This window comes from Phocoena sinus, chromosome 3 (assembly GCF_008692025.1).
Source record: "Phocoena sinus isolate mPhoSin1 chromosome 3, mPhoSin1.pri, whole genome shotgun sequence".
Taxonomy (NCBI): Eukaryota; Metazoa; Chordata; class Mammalia; order Artiodactyla; family Phocoenidae; genus Phocoena; species Phocoena sinus.
Window position 1 is genome coordinate 55708107 of NC_045765.1, and position 24129 is coordinate 55732235.

At 38.6% G+C, this 24129-nt stretch overlaps 2 protein-coding genes across 3 annotated transcripts in view; one reads left to right on the forward strand and one right to left on the reverse strand.

The window, feature by feature from the left end:
* SLC23A1 (solute carrier family 23 member 1) overlaps positions 1-4631 on the forward strand; it is a 17786-nt gene extending 13155 nt beyond the window's left edge. For both annotated transcript variants that reach the window (XM_032626182.1, XM_032626183.1), the window contains exons 18-19: positions 745-1011; positions 4210-4631. In XM_032626182.1, coding sequence (XP_032482073.1) covers positions 745-992 — 248 coding nt within the window. In that variant the 3' untranslated portion in view covers positions 993-1011; positions 4210-4631. The remainder of the gene's footprint in view (positions 1-744; positions 1012-4209) is intronic.
* PAIP2 (poly(A) binding protein interacting protein 2) lies at positions 2696-23588 on the reverse strand. The gene is made up of 4 exons (XM_032626184.1): positions 23437-23588; positions 7572-7735; positions 5983-6162; positions 2696-3701 (listed from the first exon to the last, which is right to left on the reverse strand). Exons 2-4 carry the CDS (start codon positions 7707-7709, stop codon positions 3645-3647), a joined length of 375 nt encoding a protein of 124 aa, XP_032482075.1. The 5' UTR covers positions 7710-7735; positions 23437-23588; the 3' UTR covers positions 2696-3644.
* Positions 23589-24129: the final 541 nt, after the last annotated feature.

The window sequence follows — 24129 nt, forward strand, 5'->3', positions numbered from 1 at the left end:
ACTCATGGGGCTTTTCAGTCTGGGCTGCCAACGCGTGGAAATCTTTGCACTAGATTTACAGTCTCACAGTCTTCGGTCAACCCCAGCCCTCTTGTGAAAACCTCAGAGAATTCACACATCCCTCCCATACCTCCTAAAGGAGATTTCCCCTAGTTGTAAAAAAAATCTCTCTTGCGTATCCCTATCACCAACAAAGATTTTACTTAGCTTGACTTTCTGAAGTTTGTATTATAAAAACAAGAGTTTATTTTCCAAATATGGAATCATAATATTGAATATTAATACTGATTACAGTGTTTCAAAATATAACTTCCTGCCCTCACAGCAGTCTGAGCATTATTTGGTCCCCACTGGCCCAGCAGACACCAGCCCCATACTCGAGATGCAGGCCGACAATTACTTAACCATCTGCCTGCCTCCTTGATCATAAAATTTTGTGTAATAGTGCCTATACACCTCCCACCAATGTTTCAAAGAAATTAGATAATGAAATAAAAGCACTTAGCACAGACCATAGCACACTGTAGATACACAATAAATACTAATTACGTATAACCAGTATCCCTTAGGGTTCCCTAGAGCTCTAGCCAAGTTAAGAGCTGAGATATCACAGATTCAACTTTTCAGGACCAGAGAATTGAGAATCAAGACAACTCCAGAAGTCTACCTTATGACTAGGTTATGGGAAGGGGAGGTAGCAGAGGACTGCTGGCTCTGGTAAGTGACCCCACTGTCCTCTTCCAGGAAGCCCAGAGGAACGAGGTCTGATACAGTGGAAAGCTGGGGCCCATGCCAACAGTGAGATGTCTACCAGCCTGAAGAGCTATGATTTTCCCATCGGGATGAGCATGGTAAAAAGAATTGTCTTTCTGAAATACATTCCTATCTGCCCAGTCTTCAAAGGATTTTCTTCAAGGTCAAAAGACCAGCTTCCAGTTCCAGAAGATACCCCACAAAATACAGAAACTGGGTCTGTGTGCACCAAGGTCTGAAAAACTGCGCCCAGGAAAGGTAGGATGTCTGTCAGTCTATGGCTTTTGTGGGAGGGTTGAAAAATCACAACATTCTTATGCTTTAACCAAAGAGAAAACAAAGTACTCAGTTTCCATTTCTGTGACCTATTTGAATATTTTCAATCAGAAGACATACTGGGTAAGAAGTCAATATACATATGTGGAACTCCTTAGCCATTTTATAGTGACAGTGGAACTTCCCAACAGGTGTGGGCCAGTAACCTTGTAGGAGGTTACAAGTATACTGAAGTATTGATCCCTTTGGCCTTTGGTTATCTGGGCTGATACTGGGTCAACTGGAGCCCGTGAGCCATAAACTCTAGCTACAGGCAGCCTTATCCTTACACTCCAGTATGATAAATGACACTTTATGACATAGAAAAGGTTGAGAAGTAACTGACATAGCACAAGAATAGGACAAATCCTCTCACATAAGGTGCCTTGTTTAAATAGTTGTAATAAAATAAAACTCCTACGAAACAGAATGACTTCAGTTACCCTAAAACTATGCCACATAGGCCCAGATGGGGTAATAATGTGTTTCAAGCCCTTAAAAAAAAAATCAAAGTAGTTTTAATGTGCACATTGCCTCAGACAACTTCCAACAAAGTGAGAGCTTAGCTTAGATTAACTCCTTAATTGTAATAAGTCACTTAAATAGAACTTTCTATGTACCGGGGATTGTCTTAAGTACTTGATGTGTATTAACTAATCACACAATCCTGAGATAGGCTAGTCTTTGCTCTTAAACATTAGGTTGCAATGCCTCTCTAATTCAAGTTTATAACCTCTAATTATACTGCATGATGATAATTCGGCAGTATGTGGAAATGAACTCATTTGCCCCCGTCCAGGCTCAGAGAAGTGATCTGTAACCCTCATATACTTGGCAGCCTGCTGTGCCACTTGTGGTACTGAGCTGTTAGAGAACAGAGGGGACTGGTGGTATTATGGCTCCAAAAAGAATGAGAGCCAAGCAGGATCGTCTGCTTCAGCATCTTAAAAAACCTGTTTATTAGCTTAGTAAGGTAGCTATTAAAAAACACCAGGCACAGGTATGCACACCAAAGGACCCTAGGAAGAATGTGACCCAGAACTGACTAGATGGCCTTCTTAATCTTGAGCCCTCCAAGCTCAAGAAGAACACAGAGGACATTATCAACGACTGAGTAGGGCCGTGGGGCAGAATTGTATGTGGAACCAGGAAATTGCTAGTTGGTTTGACAGCCTATCCCAAATAAATATTAGCCACAAACCTATTATTAATTAGCTTGTGAGGGTGAAAAAGGGGAAGGTCCAGGTGAATCAAAATAGCAAACCAGTCCAATCAGAACAGCAATGGTTTGTGAAGGGCAAAACTCAATGAAGGTTAGACTACAGTAAGGTTACCATTATACTGGCCAGCCAGAAAGTTTCTTAACATGGATATATTTAATTGCCCTGACACTGCAGCCTGAGGTGATCAAGGTGGGCTACGGAAGGGGCTATGGGATTTATTTTACTGCTGTATTTTGGACAGACACTTATATAACAACATACTCGACACTATGGAATATAATAATAAAGCCTGCTCTCTCAGCAAATCTTGCCAGCAGGGCTGTCCTGAGGGACTGAGCCCACGCTGAAGGAAGTATCACCACTGGAGAGTCTGTATTCCAGCACCAATAAACACAACCATCTGCTCAGTTCTACTATTATTTATTTTTTTAAATATTTTTGAAAAAATATAATTTTTTTACAATATTTTCAACTTAAACACTATTCACACTGAACACGTATGGCAGCTTAACCTACCCAAATAAGAAGTTTAAGAAGCCAAAACTGTTCTAGCTTTGTTAAAAGAAAAGTTGTGCTGCAGACTATTGTAGTGATGGTTAACAAAGCAAGGAAAAGCACCACTCAAATCACAGGTTACAATTTCTTTGTTCAATTGGATTATGGGTTGGTCAAATGTTAGACTTTACACAGGTATAGCTTTGATGCAATGACTCCTTAGAAGAGGATGCAGTTCTCAAATCACATACTTTCTCAGATGTAACATTAGGAGAATTCAATATTTCTTACATGATAACATACCATAAGAGCCAGAACTTTGGTTACTAAGGTTACAAGGTAGTGAACCTAAGACATACTTGTTTATAAAAAATTATTTCAAATTAACAAGCCTTCATCAGAAAAAGGAGATTCTTTCTGATGGGGACAAATGCAAATTTAAGTCTGAACTAAGAAATTAACTACTAGAACTTAAATTTACTCATTTAAAAAAATTTGGACATTAACAAGTATTAGTTAACCTTAAGGGACCAGTTTAGTCTCATAAAGGACAATTCACTAAGATTTAGAGGTCATTTAATTTGGTGCTTTGACACAACTTGACTGGTGCTTCTTTCCTCACTGTCTTCACATCAAGCCATGGGGCCAATTCTATTTTCAGTAAATGTTTGACAGCTTTTTACTTAATAACAGTCTCAGCACTTTTATTAAGCATGCAAGACTAACAAAACTTTGGCAATGCATAAGTGTAACACAGTGACAAGAGAGAGCTTTTACAATTAAGTCTTCTAATACTGCCTTCACAGTGTGGAAATTGTGCTACATCCACCAAAAGAGGGCCCCGTCTACTCAAATATTTCAGTACTTCACCCCAGGAACAAACTCCTTTGCATTTGGATTCAGATTGCTCTTGACCTGGAAAATAAGTACATAAAAAAGCAAGTTCATTAACAGATAAGCTTCAGATACTCAGAAGCATTCAACGCAGATCCACATGCAAAAACATCTTCCAAAAATATAAGACAAAGGCAAGAATTCAGATTGTAAGGTCAAACTTAAGTAAAAAAAAATAAAATCCACAGCACGGAAAGGAGGAACCAGATGTAAGCTACGTATATTATACCAAATTTTATCAACTTTCTAAAGAGAAAGTAGAAATTGAAATTAAATTTGCTTAAGTATAATCAGAAACTCACTAACTTCACATCAACTAAAGGAGTGTCTCAGAATACGAATTCTGTTCGTTTAACTATGATACTTGACTTGCTATTTGAACAGTTTCATACTATGCAAAAATACTAAACAAGTGTTGAAATGATGATAAAAGTGATTGGGGAATGACTTACAGATTAATTTTACTTTATGATGCTCCTTGAAAATATGGAGTTGTCTTTCTACAACTGCTGTATTCTAATTCCCACAGGTAGCATGGTATATAAGAGGAAAAGAAAACTGCATGGGGAGTCAGAAGACCTAAGTTGGAATCCCAGCTCTGCTAACTAACTTCTTATATAGGCCTGGATAAGTCACTCTCTGGGACTTCATTTTTGCATCAGTTAGGGGAAGACTGGGCCAAAGCCTCTAAGAGCATGAGAGACTTGTACCACCATTATTTTGTATTTCTAAATCTTTACTTTCCTAAGCAGATGTATCAGCATATAGGGAATAGCTGGAAATTTTCCTCTACCACATCTCTGAATGCAAGTTGATCAAGAAAAAAAGAAACGAGGACGATGCCAGGGCCTGAAATGGTAGGCATGCTGGCAGGATTTTAGATTGAATCTGAGCCCCCAATATCACTTCCTTTAAGACCAAAGCATATTAAACAACATGTTGGAGCAATAATTTAAGTTTCATAATTTATATACAACCATTCCCTTCTCTCAAGGGAAATATAACTTTAAAAGTCTGAGGTTTAAATTTAAAAAGCAGTGTTCTTGAATGTCCAATCTTTTGGCAGCTACAAAAGAATGAGAAGGAATTAACCTCAAATAGACTGAGTCAAACAAACCAGTTTCTAGACAATGGAAAGATACTGGGTCCAGTTAAAGTTATACATTATGCCCAGCAAAGGGCTTCCCTCCACAGAGCAACCAGGATTATTTGTGGAGTGCCTAATGTGTAGCCATAAGCAAGCATATCCCAACAGACTATTCAGATCATGTATCTGCTTAACTGGGTTAGTGTCATTTACTGCAACAAAAGCTATACCACAAGTAAATTTCAGTGTTCTCTATACAGCCCTTTAGAAAAATGGTTTCCAAATGCCTGATAGGGCAGGCTGGCGGTATCCTCTAGGAGTGCTTTTAAAAAAATAACATGCCTAGAGGACTGATTCTGCAGGTCTGGGATGTTGCTGAGAAAATTTTTGTAATGCTTCATAGGTAATTATGATGTACAGCCAGGTTAGGAAATCACTGCACAGTGAACAGAAGACAACTGCAAAAATTACTTCAGAGTCTAGGGATAAATTCCAGAGAACCATCTTGTAGAAGCAACTAGACAGATTGTCCATATGGAAAGAAAGTTTAACATTCCGACTTTAAATTATTTTATCTTAATTTTAGCAAAGGAATCATTAGGTTTTACTCTAGTACTGATGCTTAGTTATCAAAATTCGTGAAAAAACTTTTCACTACAAATAAACCATCAGCAATGAGACACTGAGAATAACTAAAAATATAAAAAGATTTGTGTTCCTTTTCTGCCAAGAGCATGTAAAAGTCCTTATCATAGTTCCAAATGGAGTTAGGGTAGCTCAATGAAAATCCTGGGTCAGGAAAAGAAATCTCAAATTTTATCTTTCAGAAAAAATTTGTAATTTCACCAAATATTTAAGACAATTAAAGAGCAAAACCTCTCCATCAAGCTACTTTTGCATAGGCAAGTCACAGGAACATCCTGTGTACTCCCTTTTGAATTAATGCTTTAAGACATTTCCTAGGGCAACATAGTTATCATTATCTAAAAGCAGTGGCAAGAAGTCTGTTAGTAGTCTCAGGCTAGCTCCAGAGTGTTGCCAGAAGTCACTCCTTATCATAAGTAAGACCAGGAGGCCTCTGCTTCCATAGTAAGAAGCAGCAGAATTTCTGAAGGGGAAGAGATGTAGAACTCTTCTTAAACAGATGGTTGCTAGCTTTTCCACTTATGGGAGAGATGAGCTAGGTTTTAAAAAGATGAAAAAATAACTCTTTACCACAAGATCTTCCAGGGAAGAGCCATCACTGATAACAAGGTCATTAAATTGGTCTTGGATTTGGTCCATAGTTTGTGGGAGATCTCGAGCTGGAATAAACCACTCATGTTCCTCTTCTTCTTCCAGCATTTCTTGGAAACAGCGTTCAATAAATTCTTCTTCCCATAACTCCTCTTCTATCTGGATTTATAATAAATAAAAGGTAATTTATAGCATACTTGGTAAGATGAAATCACTAGAAAAGGCTTAAAGAATCTTGAACTAAACCATTTAAAAACATAATGTCATACCTTCCTCCTTTGCTTCTGTGCTAAGGAAAAAAAAATCTTTTCCATAAGACCTGGAAAGATCTGTTTAGGGTTTTGCTATGTCTTTACTTGTCACAGCAGAATATTCTTTTTTTCCACTGAGGGTGGCGGGGAAGAAGTAACAAAGAAGTGTTCTCATGGAGGAATGTGTATCAGAATTACCTATGATACTTCTAAAACTATACAAACCCTAAACCCACTCAAAAATGACTGGAAAAAAAAATCTTTGGGTAGGACTTCCCTGGTGGCACAGTGGTTAAGAATCCACCTGCCAATGCAGGGGACATGGGTTTGAGCCCTGGTCCGGGAAGATCCCATGTGCCACGGAGCAACTAAGCCTGTGTGCCACAACTACTAAGCCTGCACTCTAGAGCATGTGAGCCACAACTACTGAGCCCTCGCACCACAACTACTGACGTCCGCACACCTAGAGCCTGTGCTCCGCAACAGGAGAAGCCACCTCAATGAGGAGCCCGCGCACCGCAACAAAGAGTAGCCCCCGATCACCGCAACTAGAAAAAGCCCTCATGCAGCAACGAAGACCCAACACAGCCAAAATTAAAAAAAAAAAAATAAAATTATTTGGAGGGTAGGTTCAGCAACTAAACATTCTCACTGAAATAAGACTACATTGCTTTACTCTTGAATATATATAACTGGATATGGTGAAATCAAGCTGGCTACTAATTATCAAAGCCAGGATCAGAGAGAAACTAGATGAAAGGTAGAAATATCAGAAATATGGGAATCAGATATCAGGTATCAGAAATATGGGAATAAAAGACACCTATCAATGTATGAGAGTTCTCTAAAAAAAACAGTGGTGTCAGATTTTGAGGCTGATCAGAATGAGAACCTTACATGAAAAACAGTACAATCTGTACCCCAGTACCTGTGCCTATTTGCTCCTGATTCCAGCTCTCTTGACTTTCACTGCAGTAGGACAATCTGACTGGTGTAAGGTAGTGGTTTCCAAACCTAATTGCTCACTGGAACCACCTGGGAGCTTTTAAAAAACACGTTTCCCAGGCTCCACCCTAAATCCTTCTGAATCAGAATCTCTGGGTGGGACCCCGAAAAAAGCTCCTTAGGTTATTTCAATGAGCAGTTAAACCTGGTAGTAATCAGCATCCAACTAAAACAGGAGTGGTGGCACATAAATCCATGTATTTCATATATAAGGGACCAGGTGAAAAACGCATTTCAGGGAAAAGTACATTTATATTATATGACAGCTGTCATAGGCTACAATAAAAGAGCATGTTTATACACAAAACTAACTTGTCTGTTGAATTCCTCTTCATTTTCCATCCACATGTACTCTGCAAATGGATTGTCATCTTCATGAGAATGACCGTTAATAATCACATCTTCATTGATGATGCTTGGGCTAGTACTGCTGCGACTTGGATCTTTCATGGTTGGTGTTAGATACAGTTTTTAACCTTAAAAGAACAACAATACAGTTAATCTAGTCAGTCATTCTTTCAGTTCTTAGTGAGCATCTATTATTACCAGCCATCATGATTAGGTATTAGATGTACATGATATATTAATGCACATGATAAACACAGCAATTGGAAAGCTTTGTTTTTCTCCTAAATGATTTTAATGTTTAAGAAATAGCTGAGAATAGCCTAGATTCATCTAATGTTTTCTAATAACAGTAAACAAAGGCAATCAATTGCTTAAATGGAATCCCCAAACCATCCAATTTTTTTTTTTTTTTTTTGGTGGACCATTTTTAACATCTTTATTGAATTTGTTACAATATTGCTTCTTTTTTTTTTATGTTTTGGCTTTTTGGCCATGAGGCATGTGGGATCTTAGCTCCCCAACCAGGGATCAAACCCTCACCCCCTGCATTGGAAGGCAAAGTCTTAACCACTGGACAACCAGGGAAGTCCCCCAATTTTTTTTTAATTGGATATTCTGTGCTTTATAAAACAAGCATGGTTTGGAAGACTTAAGTCATCAAGAGACTTTATGAAAAGCAAATTCTACTTTTTAAAATTGTTATTAAAAAGTCCAGAGACTGGAAGTGAAAACTAACAAACTTTTAATAACTCCTATTTCCTTAGTTGCGAGGTATAGCTCTGGCTCTCTCGACTTCATAGCCCATTCTCTATTTGCTTTATCTTTGGGTCCATGTTGAGTTCCATGTCTGGATTTTCCCACTGTACAGTAAGAATCAGGCATCTAATCTCATACAATAGATCTGGTTTCTTATACTCTACTCAACAGGTGATAACATGATCTAGCTGACATGTTGCAGGCTAAAAGTTCGAAGCATAAAGTTTCAGATTCTACAATAGTCTACCAATTCACTGACTCTAAAATTGCTAAAAAATGGGTTTACATAAAGCAAGAGTCACTTGTACATAAATCCAAACATTAGTGCGACTTGTGCCAAAGGAAGGAAATAGCATACCTAATAGAGTTAAAAAAAAAAAAAAAAAAAACTTCTTCAGGCCTTCTTAAACTTATAATCAAATAAAATACTAAAACTAAAATCTCCTACTAGAAATAGTTTTTTTCTTTGGGTAAGGTTCAGGGAAAGACTTGCTCTAGGTATGTTGCCTGGCCCTTTACATTCATTTTATGTACTTATCCTTAGGAAAATCTAAGGATAATAAAACTTATAGCTGTTCATATAACATGAATTTAGTCTCTAAGCTGTGGTAGGGGGTCCTATCCTGGCACACATATGCATTTCCCCCAAGACTGAATACTAATGAGAACAGTCATCATGGTGGTAGCATTTTCAATTCTTAGGAAGTCCTGAATTAAAAATTACTGAGAACTTCTGCCTTACTTATTCATTGTTGTATGTATATGAAAGAAAGGCAGAGACAGACTGAAATTTATGTGCTAGGCTGTGGGTAGAAAGAAAACATCATGTGGGTTAAGAAAGTGTAGCACTGTGAAAGCAGACATGACAGAAAACAGATGATGGATATCTTTGATATTTTTATTTATCATTAATCTTGGATTAAATAAACCCCCTTATTTTGATAACACGTTTTGACTAGAGAGCAATCAGTTCCTCTAAAGATTACTTTTTTTTTTTTAGAAAATTACTCATTCTTATATGTCAAGGCTACCAAACATTTATATGCTCATCTTTAAACAAATTACATTTTAGATTAGACTCAAATATTATGAGAAGCAGGGGGTCAATTCTGCTTTGCAACTGGATGGAACTTTGTTTACTCTGCATATGAACTGATCATTAAACTATATTCAAAGACACCCCAATTTATAACAGCTTTACATTATTTTCCCAACATGTGTCCTATCCCAACTCGTGCCCATTAAATCCTACATTTCAGAAGACCACAGTAAGTGACTTATATCTTTAGTTAAAAACAGCAAATAAAAATCATGTTTAGCACAGAGTACAGGATATTCAAGTAGAATTGAATAGTTAAGTAGCAATTATACGTGTGAGACATGTACTAGAAATACTACTAACTTGTGTTTGAATGTGCTTCTGGTGACTAAAGTATTATCTATGTATAAACGCAATTTTTTTAAAAGAAAAAAGTGTTCTCCATACATTTCACGAGCATAACAATGAAACAATGAAAAATCTGCATCAGCAAATTCTATAGTCTGAGAATCTCAAGGGACTCCCTCCCTGCTTGTTTGATGCCAACCAGTAACAAATAAAATATAAATAGTGCTTAGCCTAAAGGGCCCAATCCCTGCATTTGACATGTCTCTAGGTCAGCTTTTTGCCGATTATCACCTCATCAAACAACCCGTGGCTTTGGTATAGATCCCAGTGAAAGAGTATGAAGGACAGTAAATGAAATTTCGCTGTCAAGTAATATTTGGGAAACAAATCATAATTGGAACCAGTAAAAATCAACTGGAGCCTGGGCACTAATCTTAAACCTTAAGATAGCTGAGGAGGAACAACTGCTGACCAGATTTCTGATACAGCTAGCCAAGTGAAAAGCCAGAGGGGTAAGGATCATTTACTTTCATAATGCTGACAGACCTACAATTACTGAGTACAAGGTGTTCTAATATAAGGTATTGTATCAGATTTTAAATTTTCTTCTATGACCTGTTCTTGATCCTTCTTAGACCACACTCTTTAGTCGTGTGTTTTGCTATTTTAAAAAATTGAGTATATAGTTCAAATACCATAAAATTTACAATTTTAAATTGGCATTTGTCAAAAGCAGTTAAAGGCAAATGTAGTAGCCAATGCCTGCAAAGAATAACAGTTGGGGCAAAAAGCCTTGGAGGAAAGGCTGGTGAAGGAGATGCTTTGGGAATAAAGGCTTTGAAAAGCTCCTGCATATTCTGGGAAACCTAAAAGGCCATGGGCATGCCCAGTGCTGGCAGCACGCTCAGAAAAGAACTAACAAGTCCCTACACTTTTCAGGCGTCAGGCTCTGCACATAAAACGAAGGTTAAGAAAGAGCTGTAAGCTGCCCAAGTGTTAAAGGTGTACCTCGGCATACACAAAAACCCATCTGCCAAGACTGGGAGAGCTTTATTTTTTGCTTAGGGGTATTAAAGGACAGCTCTTGAAAATAACTAGCTGGGACTTCCCTGGTGGCACAGTGGTCAAGAATATGCCTGCCAATGCAGGGGACACGGGTTTGATCTCTGGTCCGGGAAGATCCCACTTGCCGCGGAGCAACTAAGCCGTGCACCACAACTACTGAGCCTGTGCTCTAAAGCCTGCAAGCCACAACTACTGAAGCCCGCACACCTAGAGCCTGTGCTCCACAACAAGAGAAGCCACTGCAATGAGAAGCCTGCGCACTGCAATGAAGAATAGCCCCTGCTCGCTGCAACTAGAGAAAGCCTGCGTGCAGCAACAAAGACCCAATGCAGCCAAAACTAAATTAATTAAAAATAAATAAATTAAAAAAAAAGAACTAGCTGACAACTAAGCTAATGGGACAGACTTCAATGGCCACACAAAAAATAATACAAGCTTTTACAAAATTATTTCAGAAAGGTCACTAAACAAATAACAGAACAAGCAGAACAACCACCCTGGGGAGAGGGGAGAATATGATTTCCAGAGTTGCCATATAGTAGTCACAATGTTCAGTTTTCAACAAAAATTATAAGGCATGCAAAAAAATAAAATAGTATGGCCTATAAACAGGAAAAAAAGAAATTAATAGGAAGTGTCCCTGAGGAAGCCCAGACATTAGGCTTATTAGGCAGACTTTTAAATCAGGTGTTTTAAATGTCCAGAGAGCCAAAGGAAACCACGTACAAAGAACTAAAGGAAACCATAAAAATAGCAAATATCACCATCAAATAGCAAATATCAATAGAGACAAATTATAAAAAGAAGCCAAGTAGAAATTCTGGAGATGAAAAGTACAATAAATGAAAATTCTACTTGAGGGTTTATAGCAGATTTGAGCAGGGAAAGAATAAGCAAACTTGGTAAGTCAACTGAGATTATTCAGCCTGAGAAACGGAAAGAAAAAATAATGAAGAAAAATGAACAGAACCTCAGAGACCAGTAGGACACCGCTACATGTACCAACATATGCATAATGGGAGTCCCAGAAGGAGAAGAGAAAGAGTATTTGAAGAAATAATGGCCCCAAACTCCTCCTACTTGATGAAATCTATGTTAGTCTACACATCCAAGAAGCTCAACAAACTCCAAGCAGGATAAACTCAAAGCAATCCACACTGAGACACACTGTAATCAAGTTATTGAAAGTCAAAGAGAGCATCTTCAAAATAAGATTAATAGCTGATTTCACATCAGAAACCAGAGGCCAGAAGGCAGTAGGAAAACATATACAAAGTGACTAAAAAAAAAGACTAAGACATTCCCAGGTAAGTAAAAAACTGAGAGCTTATTCATCACCAATAGACCTGTCCTATAGGAAAACCTAATGTAAGTCCTTCACGTTGAAACAAAAGAATACTAGCATTAACTTGAATTCATCCAAAGAAATAAACAACAATGGTAACTACATAGGTAAATACAAAAGTCACTAATAATGTATGTTTTGCTTTTATAACTCTTTTTCTCTATATGAAACTAAATTGTTATTAGTTCATACTTGTTACAAACTAAGATGTTAGTTGTAATTCCCAGGGTAACCACTAGGAAAACCACCAAAAAAATATACAGTGAAAGGTGTATTGCTGGGGTGTATCATCATCCCATTCAGAGGCAGTCCCAAAGAAGCAGCTTCAAGACTCCAAGAGTCAATGAACTCAAATCTACATATATTAGTCTCTTGTGGCTGAGAAAAAGTTTTTCTCTAGAGCAAAACCAACCGAAACTAAAAGAGGAACTACTAGAAATACAACAGAAGCACCTAATTTTCTTGAGTGATGTCTGAGGGCACAATGTAGATAATAACTCGACAAATACAGTTTAAAAAAAAAAATCTGGTAATTAAACCATACCAATCTGTTGCTATCTTATCTTTGTTCATGCTTCAATCCAAACCACTTTAAAACTGGCAGAAATGAACTGAGAAATCCAGTAATTTCCCCGCAATTTTTTAATGTTCATATTTACTTCAAATGTTTATTATGCTTTAAAATCCTAAAATTATCTGAAAATGTAATTCAAATAATTTTTTAGCCTTACTCTCATAAAAGGATTTTAAAAATAACATAGTAATACTAACTCAGAACACGCTATATTAAATTACTAATATAAAATATCTAGTAGTTGTTAGACTACATATAGTTAAGATTTTCCTAAACAAAAATTACAAAATAGTAAAACAGCAATGTATCATCTTACAGTGTTTTCAATAATCATTTAAAAAATTTTGTACATAGTTAGGACATCTTGTTGAAAAAAGCATTAAAGTGAAAGAAATGTACATATACAAAGTACACCCTACTTAAAAAAAAAGGTTAGGGCTTCCCTGGTGGCTCAGTGGTTAAGAATCTGCCTGCCAATTCAGGGGACACGGGTTTCAGCCCTGGCCCAGGAGGATCCCACATGCTGCGGAGCAACTAAGCCCGTGCTCTAGAGCCTGTGTGCCTAGAGCCCATGCTCCGCAACAAGAAAAGCCACGACAATAAGCCGTGCACTGCAACGAAGAGGAGCCCCCACTCGCCACAACTAGAGAAAGCCCGCGCACAACAACGAAGACCCAACACAGCCAAAAAAAAAAAAAAAGAAGTTAAATGTACAAAACAGGTCCTAAGTGTATGTAAGTTTTTTCCTTTTGATCTCCAATCCTACTCAGAGGTGATCAATGTTAACAGTTTAGTATGTGTCCTTTCGTATCTCTTTGCTTACAGAAACACACATAAAGGATTTATATATTTTACAGAATCATGCTAAATATATTACATGAAATATACTTACTAGTCAACATGTAGAGTACACTTTACTTTTTTTTTTTTTTTTTTTTTTTTTTTTTTTTGCGGTATGCGGGCCTTTCACTGCTGTGGCCTCTCCCGTTGCGGAGCACAGACTCCGGACGCTCACGCTCAGCGGCCATGGCCCACGGGCCCAGCCGCCCCGCGGCATGCGGGATCTTCCCGGACCGGGGCACGAACCCGTGTCCCCTGCATCGGCAGGTGAACTCTCAACCACCGTGCCACCACGGAAGCCCCCCACTTTACTTTTTAATTGATACAGCACCAATTACTCAACAATTCCCCCTTTGATGCATTTACTTTGCCAGTTTTTTCATTACAAACAATCCTGCTTTGATCACCCTTGTACACATATCCTTTTCATATCTGAGCTTTCTGTGGGATACATTCTGGTAAGTGGGAATAACTGGGTCAAAGGCCGTGTGCACTTGTAGCTTTAAGAGAAGACATTATTTGCCAAAAATATTATGGTAATGTACATTCCTATAATACACTGAGCGCTCCCATTTCTCTGCATCCTCAACAGTTCTCTATATAAGCAACATAGCATTTTACTTTTGCAAACAGATGGGCTTAAAAAGAATCTGTTTTCCTCTACAGCTCCTGGGATATGCTTATCTTGCTTAGTAAGTCTTTTCCTACCTTGAGGTTATATTTCCTTTATTTTCTCTCAGTATTTTTATAGTTTCTTTTCTTTACATTTAGATCTTTAACTCGTGTGAGCATTTCTTTGAGTATGATGTGAAAGATCTATACTTTTCCATATGAACACATCATTCATTATTTAACGAAAGCTTGTTCCTGATGTTTATCATATTCAAATTCCCACTTACACGGTTTCTAGATTCTTTGTTCCATGATGGTGTATTGTATGTATACTGTTTTATCTCCAACTTTTATTTTGAAGAATTTTAAACTTACAGAAAAGTCATAATAATAGTACAATGAACATCTGTACCTTTCATCTAGATTCATCAACTGTTAACATTTTGCCACAGTTGTTTTCTCTATACAATTTTTTTTGCTTAACCATCTGATAAGTTGCAGACATTATGACCTTTCATTCTCAAATATTTCAGCACAGTATTTTACTCTTCTGATTACAGGAGCCTTTCAGTAAGTTTAAATACGTAGTAGCACAACTCCCGTCTCAACTTTCTTTGGGGGGGGAATCTTGCACTTTTATTCTTCATACGAACTTTAGAATAATTTTTCCATAGGAGTCTGACTGGAATTTTACTAAAAATTTGCAGCTTAGGGCTTCCCTGGTGGCGCAGTGGTTGAGAGTCCGCCTGCCGATGCAGGGGACACGGGTTCGTGCCCCGGTCCGGGAAGATCCCACATGCCGCGGAGCGGCTGGGCCCGTGAGCCATGGCCGCTGAGCCTGCGCGTCCGGAGCCTGTGCTCCGCAATGAGAGAGGCCACAACCGTGAGAGGCCCGCGTACCGCAATAAATAAATAAATAAATAAATAAATAAATAAATAAATAAAATGAATCAGGACTTCTTTTTACCAATAATGGTGGGCTAGATTATTTGGACCAGTCTTCCCATTGAAAACTGAAAGTGTTGGATGCCACAGTCTTAAAGAAACACTTAAAAGCACTAAAGTGTTGAAGAGTAAGTAAAGTGGGAATTCAGAGAGCAAAGTGGAACTTTTAAACACTGAAGCTGCCTTCGCACTGAGGAAACTTTTGCCCGTTAGCCTTCTTTGGGTTGACCCTGGATGCTTCATGCGGCAAAAGGCATAAAGGTCAAGGTGGAAAACTGAAGAGAAGATCCTCCCCACTCTAAGCTGGGACCCTAAAGGGCTATAGGCTCAGGGTAAGGGTGAACCAAAAGCAACTCCCACTCCCCACCAAGCAAATCAAAAGGAAAAGGTGGAAAGGAACACAGACACTGTGACTGTGGTTGGCCCTCCTGTGGATAGGAGGAATAAATTCATGACCTGGGAGGTCCAGAACATCCCAAGTCATGAAATGAGTATGAAGTTGTCCTGACTTGGTAGTGTCTCTAGTGCCAGTGCCTGGCGAAAGCAAATGTAAAACTCCTTGGGAGGAAGGCATCTTCATGCTAGGACTTAAGGACCTCCAAAAATGATTTTTCAAGGCCAATGAAGAGTTCAAAGTGAAAGATAACTAAATCCAGAAGGAAAAGCAAGATACAACACGCAAGAATCAGTGCAATTTATAGAAAGCATAACCAGACCCATGTGGCAGATGACAAAAATGATCATTACCTATCAAGCTTGAAAATATCTTCAGAAAGCAGCAAAATATAAAAAGTGCGTAGTAGATTTGGAAAAGAGCCAAATAAAACTTCTAGATATACAGAAATCAACATAAACAAAAATGTAATAAGTCTTGCAGCAGATTAGATACAATAGAATTGGAAAACAAAAGAAAGTATCCAGAAAACAGCAAAAAGATAAAAAGATAGAAAATACAAAAGAGGGTTCAAACAATGTAGAGGGCAGAGTGACAACTATCGAATTCCTGAAGAAGAAAAGAAGAAACATAGGGCAGAGGCAGGATCTGAATATTGCATATTTGATGAAAGCAATCAACCAACATGTTTAAGGAGCCCAAGAATCTCAAAGTAAGATAAATAAAAAGCAAGATATATCAAACTGCAGAATATCAAAGAGAATTCTAAAACCCACAAAGACATTATTTTCAAAAAAGAATGAGAAAAACCAGCTGCTTTTCAACAATAATGAAAAGCAAAAGACCACACTGAAAGAAAATAACTGCAAACCCAGATTGCTAGAACTCTACAGAAAATAGTTTTCAAACAAATGAACCAGAAACTTCCCATCCTTATATTAAGGAATCATTTGAATAACAAGAATTATGGGATCCCTGAAGACAAATGAATCAAAAATTATAAGGGCTTGGTACTTTTTAAACTAGTACATTATTAACAACCTTTAATTTTGTTTTTTTTGTTTTGATTTGTCTATTCAGGTTTTCTACCTCTCTGGTTAACTATGGTCATTTTTATTTCACTAAAATTTTATTTCTCCATAATTTCAATTTTGTTATAATAGAAACTATTTAATTTCTCCTATTTCATAGCTAATTTGACTATGCTCCTCTTTTCCTCGATTAGGCCTACCAGGGATCTATCATAGGAAAAAAAAATTCCAACTTTGCAATTTGCAGAACAGCAAGTGTAATAAACTCTTCATATATATAAAAGAAAGGTATGTGTTCACAATTTGCAAATGCATAGAATCTCTAGAAAGACAGAAAACAAACTGAGAAGGAAATTGTATCTGATAAGGGAACTACATCTAGAATATATAAAAAACTATTACAACTCAATAATAAAAGGACAACCAACCAATTTAAGATTTTTTTTGAGGTGGACCATTTTTTAAAGTCTTTATTGAATTTGTTACAATATCGCTTCTGTTCTATGTTTTGGTTTTTTGGCCAGGAGGCATGTGGGATCTTAGCTCCCTAACCAGGGATCGAACTCGCACTCGCCCCCCCCCCCCGCCCCCCCGCCATTGGAAGGTGAAGTCTGAACCACTGGACCGCCAGGGAAGTCCCCAAAACAACCAATTAAAAAATGCGCAAAGGATCTGAATAGACAGTTCTCCAAAGGCCAATAAACACATGAAAAGATGCTCAACATCCTTAACCTTCAGGGAAAATGCAAATCAAAACCACGAGATACCACTTTATATTAGTGAAAATGTGGAGAAATGGAATGCTCATTCACTGCCAGTGGGAATGTTAAAATGGTGCAGCTGCTCTGGAAAACAGTCTGGCAGTTCCCCAAAAGATTAAACACGGAATTACCTTATAACTCAGCAATTCCACTCCTAAGTATATACCCAAGAGAAAAAAAAATATGTCTACATAAAAACTTATACACACAAATGTTCATAGAAATATTATTCTTAATAGCCAAAAAGTGGATAAAACCCAAAGGTCCACCACTTGATAAATGGATGAATACTGAAAATATGCTAAATGAAAGAAGCTAGTCACCAAGGAACACATATTGTATGACAGACGATGGGAACAAGATTTCTTTTTGGGGTAATGAAAATGTTCTAAAATTGACTGTGGTGATCGATGCACAACTCTGGCAATATACTAAAAACTACTCTACTATACACTTCAAATGGATGAATTGCATGGTATGTGAACTATAGGTCAGTAAGAGCTGCTAAAAACAAAACTGAGAATACTGGTTACCTTGTAGGGAGGAGAACTAGATGGCTAAGGATATTTTTTATATCTTTTTTTGGGAATGGATTACCTATTTAAAAATTCAACTTTAATAAACAAAACTCCTGCTTTTGGTTTTATTGATCGTTTCTACTTATTTTTTGTTTATTAATTTTACTTTTCTCACATTATTTTTCCCTTCCTTTTTACATAACTTCAATTTGTTGCTCTGTTTTTCAAGTTGACAAATGTTTATTTTCAAGCTTTCACAAATAAAAATTTTATATCTATGAATTTTCCCTAGAAATTTTAATATAGAATACAGTTACCAACTTTAGGTAACTACAAATTATTTAATTTATAATAAGCCAGAGATTATTCAGAAGAATGTTCTTAATTTCCAAGTGGTTAAGGTTCTTTTGGTTACCTTTTGATGCCTGATTTCTAGTTTTATTATGTTATAAAATGCAGCCAGAAAACCTTCACTTTTGGGAATTTATTACAGTTTTGTTTGCAGGCAACTAATGATTTTTGCAAAATGTTCCTTGGGCCTAAAGAGAAAAATGTGTGACTTCCATTTCTCTACTTTTCTGTCAATTTTTAAAACTTAAGTATAGTTGATTTACAACGTTGTACCAATCTCTGCTGTACAGCAAAGTGACTCAGTTATACACATACACATTCTTTTTTTACATTCTTTTCCATTATGGTTTCACATATATTGAATATAGTTCCCTGTGCTATACACTAGGACCTTGTTGTTGTGATTTCTATTTCTTACCTAAAAAAATGATGCATATATATTAGGCTGATCTTTTTTTTCTTTCTTTTTTTTAAACTTTACCTGTTAAATTCTGAAAGCGATATATTCAAGTCCTGTACTATAACAGCTAGATTACTTGACCCAGTCTGAGGATCTGTCTCACAGGGAATTAACATTTTTGGTAACTGATGCTTGGTATTGTCTTTCATCGTAACTTCATATTTAGCTTTCTTATAGCATCTTTTTACATTCTATTCCTGTAACGTTTACTTTACTATTTTAAGCAGATTTTTAAAAAAATACTTGATTTATTTTCTGTAACTTACAAACTACTGTGGAATTTCCGTTGGCTTTTCCCCCCCAGTTTTGAGATATAACTGACATACAGCACTGTAGAAGTTTAAAGTGTACAGCACAATGATTTGACTTATATCTATTGTGAAATTAGTTTGAACAGTTTCCTATCAATTAAAAAAATACTCTATACACCCTCAAACCAACTCAAGACATTTAGAATGCTTTATCTTCTTCAATATATCCAACCCAATCCCTGCTCCCAGACAAAGCAAGACCTTTAGGATGATTTTACTTACCCACTTCCTCTCCCCACCCCATATCCTGAGTTTTGTAGAAATAATTTAGCACTGTTAGATCTACACTATTAGGTATTCCCTTATATATATAATCATATATATATATGATATATATATATATAAAATCATCTTCCGCTAACTTGACACCTTTATTTTGCCTTAATATTTCTTCAAAAGGTTACCTGAGGATATAAATTTCTAAGCTACTTCATGTCTGAAACTGTCTTTTGCTTTCATATTTGAACAGTAATATTAAGTGCGACAGATTTAGACTTGTCCTTTCTATCAATAACCTATGACTATTCCAACTTCCACTATTGTAGAAAATGAATTTTCTTTCTTTTGTAAACATGCTGTTTACATCACGCCTGATACGAGAGCCTAACACCTAAACTCAGAGATTTTGCCAGATTCTGGTTAGGTGAGAGCTGTTTTTTCTGATGCCTGGCACTTTAAATCTACAAACTCTTTACTTCAGCTGTTTGTTCCCTTCTGAAATGCCTCTTACACATACTGGTTTCCAGCAGTGTCCATCCTTTCATAGTCCCTACAAAATTTTAAAATATGGAAATCTTTTAAGTTTTAGAAAGTCTCCCCCTACTCTCTTAAGAATTCTCATTAAACACTTCATGATACATGTAAATCAAATCATTATGCTGTATACCTTAAACTTATACAGTGCTATATTTCAATTATATCTCAATAAAACTGTAATAAAAAAATAAAAACATTAACTCTTCAAAAAAAATTCTCATTAAAATTCAAACAGGATTCTCTTTCTGCTTCTTTCATTAAACTGACTCCACAGGGAATTCCCTGGTGATCCAGTGGTTAGGATTCTGGGGTTCCACTGCTGGGGGCCTGGGTTTGATCCCTGGTCAGGGAACTAAGATCCCACAAGCCGTGGCAAGGCCAAAAAAACCCAAAACCCCCAAAAATAAAAAAACCGACCCGACAGACATAACACCTTTTCTTATTCCACTGGACTCTACTTTGAACTACAGTAGACTCCTTAACCTTATTTGTACACATATATATTGTATACATATGTATTTTAATTAGAGAAGATAAAGAAATTTCTGCATCAGCCTCTGTATTTAATTCAGAAGTCTGTGAGCAGCGCTGAATATTTTGCTTTAATGTTTGGCAGTATAAAGGAACGATTAAAAGCATGGGCTCTGGGATTTCCCTGCTGGTGCAGTAGTTAACAATCCACCTGCCAATGTAGGGGACACAGGTTCAATCCCGGGCCCAGGAAGATCCCACATGCCGCGGAGCAACTAAGCCCGTGCGCCACAACTACTGAGCCTGCGGTCTAGAGCCTGTGTGCCACAACTACTGCACCTGTGTACCTAGAGCCTGTGCTCTGCAACAAGAGAAGCCACTGCAATGAGAAGCCTGCGCACCACAATGGAAGAGTAGTCCCCTCTCACTGCAACTAGAGAAAGCCTGCGCGCAACAACGAAGATCCAACGCAACCAAAAATAAACAAATAAAAATAAAAGTAAAAATTAAAAAAACAAAAAAGGGGCTCTGGAACCAGGCTACCTTTCTAGCCATGTGATGATGGGCAAGTTATTTAACCTCTCTGTGCTTCAGGTTCCCCGTCTGTACCTAGGCAGACAGCCTGGCACATAATAGTATTATTAAACACTTAGAGCAAATATAAATTTGTATAAATAAAAATAATAGGTCCAAACATCTGTAGGAGTGAAACAATGTCACAGAAAAGTCCCAGAGAGTATAACCCTAATCTCAACTGTAGTGTAACCAGGGTGATCATGATGGTCAGAGTAAGGATGGCTCAACACTGCTGATAAAAGCTCAAAGCACATCAGAAATACCATCCTTATTTATAAAAACTGATACAAAAAATAAAAAGCAAAGGCAATTCAAATAAACCCACACTATCCAATGTGGTAGCCACCAGGTACATGTGGCTATTTAAATTTAACTTTAATTCAATACAATTAAAATTTTAGTTCTTCAGTTGCACTTGCTACATTTCAGGTGCTCAATAGACGTGTGCTCAGTAGCTATCTTACTGGACAGCACCACTCTAAACGATGAAGACATTAAGAAAAAAGACTGAGTTATTGGAACTGAACCTCAGGCTGTAACATATACAAACTATTAATGCATCTGTGCAACAGGGTGATCCAGATCACAAAGACGACAACTTGGACAACTTTAACCTTGCATTGGATTCAAGTCCCAGATATGCCACTAACCACCTAGAGTACCTTGGATATGCTACTAAATCCCAGGCAACACACTATAGTGATTAAGAGCACATAATCTCTGGAGTATTTGGATTTGAATTCCAGCTTTTATTAGCTATGCAACACTGGGCAAGTTACTTCACATTTCTCATTTATAATCTTCATTTTACAGTAGTACTTACTGCCTACAGACATTAAAGATTAAATACTTGTAAAAGCACTTCGAACAATGCCTGGCATTACTAAGTGCTATGGAAATATGTGCCTAATAAAATAATCTCTCAAGTTTCTATTTTCCTGATTTCAAAATGGGCAGGATAAAACTTACTCTGCCTAGGGCTTCCCTGGTGGCACAGTGGTTAAGAATCCGCCTGCCAATGAAGGGGACAGGGATTCAAGCCCTGGTCCGGGAATATCCCACATGCTGTGAAACAACTAAGCCCGTGAGCCACAACTACTGAGCCCACATGCCACAACTACTGAAGCCTGCACAGCGCAACAAAGAGTAGCCTCCACTCGTGGCAACTAGAGAAAGCCTGCGCACAGCAACGAAGACCCAACACAGACAAAAATAAATAAATATTTTATAATTTGTATTAAAAAAAAAAACTTACCCTGCCTATTTCACAGGTTAATAATAAATATGAAACTCACTTAGCTCCCATCCCTGAAAGAAACAGATAAGGAGGATATACTTTTGGGGGGGGGTTACCTATCTTTTTATCATAGACACTTACTTGTGAGAAAAAGTAAGTTCTGTTCAAGTTCACAATTAACAAGTAATATAAACAGACTAATTTGCCCCAACTATCTTCTCACAAACCGGAAACAGAAGCACAAAACAGCAAACACTAGGAATCTCACTAAAAACCCTGAGAGACCCTTATTTGCAAACATAACCTGCAGCCCACGAAATTTCAAAGGCAAACCAACACCCGACCAACTGCTCAAAGGCAAATTGTGACAAATTATGCTATCAGGTTAACAAGATTAACCAGCACATGCAAAGTGGGAATTTGTCTTCTGTTGAAATGTCAAAAGCTGTCAGCTGTTAGACCTCATCCCACGGCATACTGGAAGCCAAATTCTTTCTAGAGTTTGCGGTTTCTGTGAGATGATGGGGTTGCAAAATCAGGGAAAATAAGACAACAAAAAGAAGCAGAAAAGGCCACCTTTTGCAGTTACTAGAGAATACCATTGCTGACTGCTTCAACAATGTTTTGAAACAAACAACTTTACCACAAGCCATATATTTTTGATGGTGGGAGAGAATAAGCACAGTAGTAGAAATTAAAAAGTGAGATAACCAAAACCAAAAGAATGTGAATTGGATGGGTTCATCTGGTTCAAAACAGTCCTGGAGTAGGAGCTGCCAGTACTCCAAAGGCCCTCCTATCCCGAGCACGGAATACAATGTAACTAAAAATAAGGGTCAGGGGAAGGCGAAGAAACCGGAGAAAGGGGATCATCAGAAAGGTACAGGCTCATGGACGGTTACAGAATGCTCCCCTAGGACTATCGCCAGCCCGCCAGTCCCTCCGCCCCTTTCTCTTCCCCCACCCAAGCTTCTGGAGGAGCGCGCAAGCGCAGCAAGTAGGGGCTGCGCGTGGCGACGCGCAGGCGTAAAGTGGGGAGAAACAATGAGCTTTGTTGCCGAGGCGGCAGTGGGGGGCAGGGGAAAAGGGTATCGGAGGGTGGGTGAAGCGATTGGAGAGAGGGGGAGCACGCGAGAAAGTGCTATCCCGGCAACCCTCGCGCGCCACCGAGGACCCGGATAGAGAGCTGCGAGATCCAAACCATAATAATGACAATGAGAAAAAAGCGACGGCCATTTCTCAGAGAAGAAAGAGACTAAGTCGTCCAAGATCATCCCTCAGACTCGGCTGGAAGAGGCAAGGAACAATGGGGGCCATACAGGCTTGGTAGCCAACAACCCAGGGGACCCTCTAGGCCCCTCAGCCGTCGCCGAGGTGCTGCCCCTCCACCGCCGGGCCGCCGCACCCTTCTCGCCGCTCCGCCCGAGAGAACCCCTCACCCAGTGCACGGCAGCGGGGACGGCAGCCAACGAATCCGGTCGGCCTCCGCGGATCTCCACAGGCAGCGCCGCTACCCCGCTCGACGCGCGCTTCGCCCGCCGCCTCCCTTCTCTAGTCCAAACAAACACCCCAGCCCGGAAGTGACTTCACTTCCGCCGTCGCCGCCGGCTCCGCCTCTCGTTTTGTCATCGTTGCCCTCCGAGGCCGCCAGAGAGCGCGCGGGAGAGAAAGGGCGACCTCAAAGTTCTCGTCGCCCAAGCTGCACACATGTGCATGCGCAACGGCCTTTCCAGCGTACCCTGGCGGCCGCGGGGAACACTGGGAGTCCTGTCGTGTTCTCTCAGGAAAACCAAAGCGGAGCTGGGCCAGTGTCCCCACAACCACCCATCCTTCAAGACTGATGGGATGCAGTGAGTGGGGGAGCTGGGAAGGAGACCCAGAAAAGATACACAGACGAGGACTATTCACACCGCAACGGTTACCTCAAACACACTGACATCAAATAGGAACATCTAGATAACGACAGCGCACTCACACACCCAGGAACACACACCAAACGTGATACACAGCGTCACACTACGAGTGACATGTACCAAATCATATCCAGAGATCCTGACACAGAAACATAACACAGAAATAATAAACTAAGACAAATTCACAGAGGCATGTTAACTGATCTACAAGCACCTGCA

Bases quoted from the DNA above. Each gene is read 5' to 3' on its own strand.
- PAIP2 (XM_032626184.1), bottom strand. From the start codon at position 7,709: ATGAAAGATCCAAGTCGCAGCAGTACTAGCCCAAGCATCATCAATGAA. The intron at 6,163-7,571 runs GTTAGTTTTGTG...TTATAAATCCAG, and splicing joins AAGAGGAATTCAACAGACAA to ATAGAAGAGGAGTTATGGGA. The intron at 3,702-5,982 runs GTAAAGAGTTAT...CTTATTTTCCAG, and splicing joins CTTCCCTGGAAGATCTTGTG to GTCAAGAGCAATCTGAATCC.